The sequence below is a fragment of the Asparagus officinalis genome, chromosome 4, assembly GCF_001876935.1.
Source record: "Asparagus officinalis chromosome 4, Aspof.V1, whole genome shotgun sequence".
NCBI lineage: Eukaryota > Viridiplantae > Streptophyta > Magnoliopsida > Asparagales > Asparagaceae > Asparagus > Asparagus officinalis.
In genome coordinates this window covers 21,727,577-21,737,959 of record NC_033797.1, presented here as the reverse complement: position 1 = coordinate 21,737,959, position 10,383 = coordinate 21,727,577, and the positions used below count along the sequence as shown (strand labels likewise).

The 10,383-nt window shown below is 41.4% G+C and overlaps 1 protein-coding gene across 1 annotated transcript; it reads right to left on the bottom strand.

The window, feature by feature from the left end:
- Positions 8,264–8,746, bottom strand: LOC109838335. Its single transcript, XM_020406786.1, has one exon. It carries the CDS (start codon positions 8,744–8,746, stop codon positions 8,264–8,266), a length of 483 nt encoding a protein of 160 aa, XP_020262375.1.

Below are 10,383 nucleotides of genomic sequence, written 5' to 3'. Positions count from 1 at the left end.
CCTGCAGGAAATCCGCTCTCAGGATTGCTATTGGTATAGGAGCGAGCGTCAACCTTCTTCAGCAAATCATTGACCTCTGAAGGAGTAAGCGGTGCTCCAGATTCCTGAACAAATAAGATGCGAACTGCTTCAGGCTCACATTTGATTTGGTCCTCTTCGCTAAGGGCCTAGACTGCGCCAAAGCAATGTGATAGTGACAAGTGAGGTCCCATAAGGTCTCGTAACGGTTGGGCATTTGATCCTTCAGCTGACTCAATTCATGGTTGGAGGGAAAATACTCCTGATATAACATCTGACCCATGGGCAAGCCAGAAATCTTATGCATCTCATGGAGAACCAAGCCCAACTCTCCGTGCCTAGTCAGAAAGGTATTCGAATCCGGATTATAAAGCTCGCATAGGGCAGAGAAATGCTTCGCACTAACAGGTAAACCATGCATGGTGGCACGAATGGCTGCATAAAGACCGCAAGCGTGCAACTCCTCGCTCCATCGGCTCAAGACGTACTTCGTCATACGAGCCCACCAAAACTTGTCCAAAGAATGGACCCAACCATAGAATCTGTGGCGCGGCGCAGGCATCTCCCGTCCTAAGTTAGCGAGGCGATTCCTCAAAGTGGAAGCAGAGGCAAGGAACTCGTTACGGGGCGGTGCATCTAGCCCCAGTACTCCAGGACGCAGTCCAACAATGTGATTCCTGCTCGAACCAGGAACTGCCTGATGAGTAATGTAGCCACAGTGAACGCTCTAATGCTCCTCTGTCAAACGCCACGACATCTCCCATTTCACAGCCTGATGCCTGAGCTCAGTCAAAGAACGATGTCGAGGAATCTTCGGCAAATACAGGAAACTACTGCCAGTCTTATGAAGCCACTGCTCGGCTTCAATAAACGCTGCATCAGGGTCTCTGACAGAATCGCCAAACAAGAAATCAGTCTTCCTGAGAGACTGAACGGAACTAGCATCCTTCACGAGGGGCGCATCTGTAATCAGCTGACGAAGGGCTTGATGTCCACCTTCCTTCACCACTTGGGCAACCTCTGTCGACGTGCCCGGAACAAACTATGAAGTAAGTGGAATCGGCAAAAAATCATCAGATGTCGAATAATATTCGTCACGACGTCCATTCACCGCATGCGATGAAAAGGCTCCGGAAGGATACTCCACTGAAAACAAGCAATTAAGTGTTATAAAAGGAAGTTGAACTCATCCTACGAACGGGTAAGATAGAGTCACTGCCTTATAAAGGGTGAGACGATTTGGCCACATTGTGCATTTATAAGATAGGGCATATCGACAATATATCCCTGCCTTATAAAACACAATGCAGTGTCAAAACGCCCCCTTTATTTTGAGATATGGTTTTGACCAAGCAAAACCCATCTTTAAAGCGTCGATCCTCACCAAGGAAAATCAAGGCTCTTCCCGATTGCCTCACCAAGGAGAACAACGTGGGGTAAAAGGACCAATTTACAATTTTTCAGAAAAAAGAGGGCTAATTTGTAAAATTTCGAATATGCAAAAAATAGCTCACCAGCATATGAAGGAAGCACGCCGTCAGCCGATGCAGCAGGGGAACGACCTCTCGAGACTCGCGACATAATGACCTACAAAATAAATCAAGAGGTCAGATCTAGAAAAAATCCTCTTTTTATTGCAATTCTCCCCCCCTGAAAGATAAGCTCGAGGCACCAAATTATAATCCTAACCCTCGCATGCAATCCCACAAGTTCATAAATTAAATTAAGCATAAAAAAATGCTAAAATTATGGAAGATATACCTGAGGGAAAGCTCGAAGATCCAATAAAAATTAGATCTTGAAAAGTGCTCGAACCACGCGCTCGAGGGGCCTGAGAGAAATTCTAAAAATGGAAGTTTCGAGGGATTTCTCAGTCAAAGATCCAAAGGAATGCTAGATCTAAGACGGATATCAAGTTTTGAGGGAGAACGGATGCTCGAGGGAAGAGAAATTCAAAAAAAAGAGGAGAGAGAGGTGGCCGGCCCTAGGTGAGGGAAAAGAAAAGAAAAAAGACCCCTTTTGTAGGGTGAACCGGCCTTGAACCAAACCGGCCTTGAACCGGACCGGACCGGTTTTGAACCGGAATCTAAATTGAAGCTGAACCGATCGTCGAAACGACTTCAAATCGATCGACGATTCAGTCCATCATTCACTCACTCCTCTCCCATACGTTCGGAAGAGTTGAAGGATTTTTTGAGCCTAATTACTGCCTTTTTTGGGTCATTATCAGACCGGTTCAGTTTATTTAGGCACAGAAAGTACTCCAATAAGGTATATGAGTATAAACTGTTCCCTAATGTTGGTTGAGAAGTTTCTGGAGAGTATTTTTCTAAAAATATTCTTAAGGATAACTCAACAACACTACGCCGGACAACGCGTTGCAGATAAAGACTCGACGCCAACAATCGATGGTCAGCTAAAGATTAGAAAGTCAGGAATCGACTTCAAGTTTAAAATTCCGACAACGGTCAGACAATAAATGCAGCACCGGAACTCTTACAGACATTCGACAAAGCACCGAATAGCCTGGAAGATTGAAGGAATCAAGAACGGAAGTCATTCCAAAGTCCCATTACGCCGACTGAAGGTTGGGACAATCATATCCAAAGTATTCCAGACTCTTCTATAAAAGAACGAGACTGAAATACTTTGGAGGGGGTATCTGTAGGCATATAAAATTACTTATAGGTCCCTTAGCACAGCTCGGCACAAACCGACGAACCAACGAGGCGACGAATCGCACGCAAGCAACGGAATAAATCCATTCGCGTTCGGAATCAAGCCAAATGTTAAAGAGTCAATGAGTGATCCAACCAAAGACAAACTCGGACGAATCACGATCGAATCAAGATCAGTTTCGGACTCGAACTCAGAAGCAGATTTACTGCCAAATCAGAAGCGGATTTACTGCCAAATCAGATCAACAAAATCAGAATCTAAGTCAACCCGAGCCACCCTAAGGTGGCTCGGTGGCTGAGCCACCTTGAGGTGGCCGGCCCAGAGCCGAGCCACCTCAAGGTGGCCGGCTGCACTGTGCCCAAGGCACAGTGAGGGTAGCCTATAAATAGGCCCCCTTTTGTTCATTTTCAAGGGTTGGACTTTTAAGAGCCGAAACTCTGCCGGATTGAAGATCGAGCTTAGAGTTTTGAAGACTTGAAGACTTGGACATCCAGATCTGATCCTCAGCGAGCATCCACGTCACAAAAGGCAGGATTTCGAGAGAGGGGAAGAACAGATCTGAGATCTACACGAGATCACACTCCGGATCTAAGCTTGGTCTTAGATCCCGAGATCCGAGCAATTATTTCCTTAGTGAACTAATCCCTCCCGGCTATTATTCCCTTCGTGGAATAATACCCGTCAAATCGTGTAGATCCGATCGGATCTAGATCTCGCGGTGGTCCACGGATTAACCCCGGCGTTGGCAAAGAACCCACAAAAGCGAGTGACCGCAAAACAGGAGCTCGCGATTTGTTCACAAGGAGAAAGTTGTAATCTTTTTTATTTTCTTTGATTTCGTTGTAACCGGATCTAAAAAAGACCGGATCTTTTGTAACCACAAAAAGTTGTAATTTTGAGATCACAATGACATCAATGAAGAAAACGATTTTCCCCGCGAACAGAGGGAAGAACATGACCAACAAATTCGAGCTTTGTCAAATCAACTTGGTGAATCCAGTCGTTGCAACGTTGCTAACCAAACAAATAGCGATTCAGATGTGGATGAACACCTCAATGCTGATAACCCTCCCATTAACCAAAACGCTAGGGATGGCCCCACTAAAGATAACAATGATGGGGGTGGTTCCACCGAAGATGACAATGTCGGGTGTGGTCGTGTTATTCCTCTTTCAAATCGTCCAAGGCCCGATACGAGCAAGGATAAGAAAATGAAAGATCTTAAGAGCAAAATCAATGCTCTAATGTCTACTCAAGAGGTGAAAAGGACCGGCATTCCATGTCCCTATCCAAGAGAGTGGGATTCAATAGCATACCCGACGGAGTTCAACCTGATTAACTTCATGCCGTTTGATGGGAATGGTTCGCCCATGCAACATCTGATCTATTTCAAATCCCACTTGGGGATGATCTCCGATAATGAAGCCTTGATGGTTCGGTCATTTGTTGGCACCCTTCGCGGGCCCATCTTCGATTGGTACCGCCGTCTCAAGTCTGAAAGCATCAATAGTTAGGACGACCTGGAGAACCTATTCCTTGCTCACTTCTTTGATGATGATGCCGAGGTGTCAATCAGGATACTCTTCGATGAGAAGCAAAAAGACGACGAGACGGTCGACAAATTCGTTAATCGCTTCCGGAATAAGGCGATGAACTACCGAGATCCGATCACAAAGGACTTTATCCTCCAAACATGTCATAACAACCTCTCTTTGGACGTGTTGGAAGTCATGGGAATAGCACCCTCCAATACCTGGAAAGAGATGAAGATGCACGGAGTGCGTCAGAAGGAAATAGACCAAGAGAAGCCAACCGATGGCTAATCCTCCGAACTCAAGCTTCGTCTCCCGTGGCAAGGGGAAGGCACCTGCAGCAGCTGTTGATGCTAAGGGGCTGTTTGTTTCACCAAGGACTAGGAATAGGATTAGGAATCCTATTTAATTTATGGATTCCAACCTAATCCATAAAAATTTTATGGACAAGTTTGAGTTTTATGGAATCCCACTTTTTTGGCTTTTAATGTTTGTTTCACCCAAAGGATTAGTAATCCCACTTTTATAGAATTGGTCCAATTCCTAATACCATGTTTGGTTCAAGAAGAATATTTTTCTTGGGATCGTTACTGTAGCAACAGCCATCTCAATTTTCATTTAAAAAATACATTAGCAACGGATTTAAGCCCCCAAAATCATATTTCCAGCAGCAAACACTGTAACAACATTTACATATCACTGTAGCAACGGATTTAAGGCCCAAAAATCAGATTTTCAAGCAGCAAACACTGTAGCAACGACTATTTCTTAGGCAAATCATTGTAGCAACGGCTATTTCAGGGGCATGGTGGCTATAAATTCACCTTGAGGCCTCACAAATAATCCCAGCATTCTCATTTTTCAACAATAATAAAATTCCCAAGCTCTTCAATTTGCTGCCCCGACATCAAGGATGATATCAGAAGAGTGCTGGCAGAATTATGAAGTTTATTGCGACTGCAATCTCCGAACACCGATGAAAGTGTGCAAGAATGGAAAAAATAAGGGTAGGTGTTATTGGGGATGTGCAAAATTCCCAAAATAAAGAATGTAATTTTTTCGAATGGGCGAAAGAAAGAGGAGAGTCATCAAGTACCCAAGGAAGCTAATATGTCAAAGAAAATAGGTACGGAGATAAATATATCTTGCAATCAAAGAAGCTGAAGAAAGAATTGAGACTTGTCGAAAATCAACTACTAGCTTGGAAAATTTCTGTAATTTTCTTAGCAATTTTTTGTGTTATTTTAATTATTACAAACTTCATGTCATGTACTTGTAATTGCAAAAACTATTGAGGATGTAATGAAAACTGTTGTTTGAATTGGGTACAAATTCTAATTGATATTGTATGGCTCAGTAATAGATCAACTTGTCATCATTGATTGCCCCACCTATAACTTACATGTTTATTACAGATTGCATTATAAGGATGAATTGCCTCGCCTAGACATTGTCAATTCAATGTAGGCTGCAATCTCATCCCCTTTTGCCTCATCTGGATATAATAAATGATGTAAGTTAGATTGCATTCTCAGTAAACACTGATCATCATCATTGCCATATATCAAGTGCAAGGAGCTGCACAAGCTCAAAACTAAACAGCAAGTAACCCACAGGCTCGGAAAAACAAAACAGCAACATGGTGAGAATGTATGATGGGGAAAAACAAGCAACAAACCCCAGCTCCTGCAAGCACAAACCCACCAACAAAACAGCAACAAACCCAGCAGCAGCAGGAGCTGCCAAACTGAGGAAAAACAGGCACAAACCCCAACATGCAAGGAGCTACACAAGCTCAGAACAAAACAGCAACAAATCCCAGTTGCAAGGAGCTACATAAGCTCCAAAAACAAAACAACAACAACCCCAGCAGCAGCAGGAGTAAACAAGCAACAAACCCCAGCAGACAGGGGGCAAACAAGCAACAAACCCTAGCTCCTGCTGCAGACGGGGTCAACAAGCACAAACCCTTCAACAAAACAGCAACAAACCCTTAGCTTCAGCAGCAAGAGCTGCAAAACTGGGGAAAAACAGGCACAAACCCCATTAGCAAGGAGCTACACAAGCTCAAAAACAAAACAACAACAACCCCATTAGCAAGGAGCTACACAAGCTCTAAACAAAAACAACAGCAAACCCATCAGACAGGGGGTAAACAAGCAACAAACCCCACCAAGCCCTAGCACAAACCCAGCAACAAAACAGCAACAAACCCAGCAGCAACAGGAGCTGCAAAACTGTGGAAAAACAGGCACAAACCCCAGCTAGCAAGGAGCTACACAAGCTCAAAAACAAAACAGCAACAACCCTATTAGCAAGGAGCTACACAAGCTCTAAACAAAACAGTAGCAACCCCATCAGACAGGGGGTAAACAAGCAACAAACCCCAGCTAATGCTAGCACAAACCCAACAACAAAACAGCAACAAAACCAGCAGCAGCTTGAGCTGCAAAACTGGGGAAAAACAGGCACAAACCCCAGCTAGCAAGGAGCTACACAAGCTCCAAAAAAGCAGCAACTAACCCAGCTAGCAAGGAGGTACACAAGCTCCAAAAAACAGCCACAAATCCAAACTCAAGGAACCACACAAACCCAAGAACAAAACAGTAACAAACCTGATGGCAAAATAACCCAAATCCAAATAGCTAATAAAGCAAAGGAGCATCATTAAGAGCTCATTGGTCATGCCTATCCATACTTACCTGCATCAAAAGTTAAAAAGTACCAATTCATTAATTACATGACGTCATAGCATTTTCATAACAAGAAGTATTGCAACATTAATAGTTTGCAAATAATAAAATGATATATGCGCAACAACATATACGTGTGCACAACAAAATGCTCCATCCACATGTAATCCAAACCGCACAAATTAGTTAATAGACCAACCTTGGTCATTAATCAGGTTGGTAATGTACCTCTGTTGACCTTCCTTTCCTTTTATGAAAAACCTTCTAGCTTCACGTTCATTGTCATATAAGTGATCTAAAATCCTATCCAGGAATTCCTCAGAGTATTCATCCCTATGTTCCTTCAACGCTGCAGCCAATTGTTCAGTCCAATGAACAATGTGTTGATTTCTCATGGACTGAGACATTGAGTCAACAAAGGCACATAACATCTCCTCTTCACGATTTAATTTTTTAGGTTTCTTGTTAGAAGATGAATTCATGTTGTCTTTACTCTTAGACTACATCTAGTTGGTTGTTGTTGGTTACAAGCATCAGATTGTAGTGTACTTCCACTCTCCTCTGGAATTTCACTATCATCTTCAGGAATAGGTATGGACCTACTAGACCCAATGTTAGCATACATAGGCCTAACAAATTCACCCTTAGCTTGGTCATCACCCATGATAGTTTGTAAATTTTTGAAGTGAGGTAGGGGTTTGTTTATGTACGCTTTGAACTTAGATTGGGTCCACTACTTTTTTCCCTTTTTTTATTGGTGAAGTATGCTCCTCACCATCAACATCATGAATAACCTTCTCTGCTGAATCCCCAGTGTTTGGTGAAAATGGATTGGGTCCACTACTTTGAGAACTAGCTGTGGGAAATAGCAAACCTTGTGGGCTGCTTAACATGCTCACGTATGACATTGGTTGCTGTGTCATTCCACCATAATTAGCATCATATAATGAGAATGGTGAGAATGTATGATGGGGTGAAGAGAAAGGTTGTGGTTGAACAGGCGTGAAGTTCATGTTTATGTTAGCAGCTGGATTTGGCGGAGCATTAGAATGAGAAGGCAGGGGCTGCTTATCTGCCTGATTGTTAACCATACCTAATATATATTGAACAAGTAGACATTATTATTAAAGAAAGCAAAATCAATATATAATATGCATGCATTTAGCAATTTGCGTTAGAAAAGGAATATACGAAACGCCTATATGTATAGAAACAACATGAAAAGGTCGAAGATGATAATCGTAGAAATGTTTAGTACATGCTAAGAAACATTAAAATGGATAGTTGCGAACAGTAAGAAAATAATACAAGTTATTACATCGAGATAGAACAAACATCACATTAAGCTAAACCACTTTCCATTGTGTTACCACCATTATACTTTGCACAATAATCCACCCACATCGCCCAAGCAATTTGATCTCGTAGCTCCTTCCATTCATTTCTTTCATCTTGATCCTCTCTCTGTGTCCTAGTTTGAGTATAATCCACCACACTTGAGTCATCGTCATTGGTCACTTCCCCATTATCTTCATCAATGTCTATATTTTCATTTAAAATATCATCATCTGGATCTTCTATAGCAATGAAATTGTGTAACACAGTACACGCTAGTACAATGTCCACTTGAGTGGGAAATGGATAATTTGGCTTCGCCGATAGTATTTTAAACCGATTCTTCAATATACCAAATGTGCATTCAATTTTTGATCTTAAACTTGAATGTCTTAAATTAAACAACTCTTTTCTATTCTTTGGTGTCCTACCGGTGTGCTCTTTTAAATGATATCGTACACCACGATATGGGGATATGAAGCCTGGCATTGTGGTGTATCCCACATCACATAGGTAATATTTACCTACATTACAATTAAACAATATCTTCATATCACACACTATTGACAAGTATTTAATTTTTTCTTAATTATGAACAAGTAAGAATTAATACCATCATAAACTCGAAGCCCGTAAGGCTGTGGTCTCGACAAAGCATCCTGTAATATCCTATAGTCATTTGCTGCTCCCTCCCACCCAGCTAGGACATAGGTGAATAGTTTATTAGGGGTGCATGCTGCTAGGACGTTTTGTGTCACACCTTTTCTCCCTCTAAAACGGGCAACTAGGTTACTGGGTAATACTGCGTCAACGTGTGTGCCATCTATCATACCAATGCAATCCTATAAAAAAATATAAGTTATAATATATTCAATAAAATACATATTCACTTTAAAACAGATGTTGAGGTGTATGTATTATTTTTACCTTGAAGTAAGGAAAATAATTTGGGTTGTTTGCAATCTCTGCAGGAACTTCATTTGGAGCTTGCTTCATATAGCGATCACGTAACCCATTCATTGCTTGTAGGACTTTATTGAAATACCTACTCACTGTTTCTCCCGATCTTATGAACTCAGTCCTTATTATTCTATTTTTAGTTTTATGCCCCACTATACTCAGGAACATAGCGAGCTGTTCTTCGACTTGAACATGTCTTGAATCCTCTAATAAACCGTTTTCTTTCATTACTGCAGCAAGTTTAAAAAAGGCACTCGGTCTCATTCTAATGTAAGACCAACAACTATCACTATAGCCTTCCAATACACGTTTGAAGTGAGCTTCTCTGCAATAAATTTTTTGGATTTTTTCCTCCTTCGTTCAAGATGAAATTCTCTTGCGCTTAGCACACATTCTCAGAATACATGTTATTATTGTGACCACCGCAGACACAGCTGTATTAGCACACATCCTCTTCAATTGTTCTTCATCTACGTTTTCCATCTAAATACATTGTAAAATTAGCATATATTTACAACTTAACAGTAATATTGTTTGGAAACAATCATAAAACCATATATCTACATATCCACAAATATATATAAAGTAGTGAAACAACTATTTCATATTTTGCACCCTAAGCATGCACGCTGATCAAACAAATGTAATTAAGTTTTCCTTTCCATGGTTTAGTCATTTGAAATTCTACAACAACAACAAGCCCAGAGAACCAAAGCTCACTAATCAACTATATACCAAAACCCCACCGACAAATAGATGCCAAGCAGTTGCGAATGAAACCCCACTAACAAATAATTCTAATAAACTTAGTAATAAACTATATACCCACATCAAACAACCACCGAACAATACCCTTGTTTCAATAATTAAACATATACCAAATTCAATAATTCCACTACCAATGTTACTTTAATCAGAGCAAGCACAATTAAATAATCAAATTAAAAGGGTTAAATTGATTTATACCTGCAGATGCCAAGCTGCCGCGAAGGGAAAAATTCAGAAATTGATGTCGTTACCAACAAACCCCACCGGACGGAACAACCAGCAAACCGAAGAACCCAACAATATCAAAGATCAGCGGGAGAAGAACAGCATAAAAAACCCAGAAATTGATGTCGTTACCAACAATCCCCACCAACAAAGATCAAAATCGAAGAATAGCA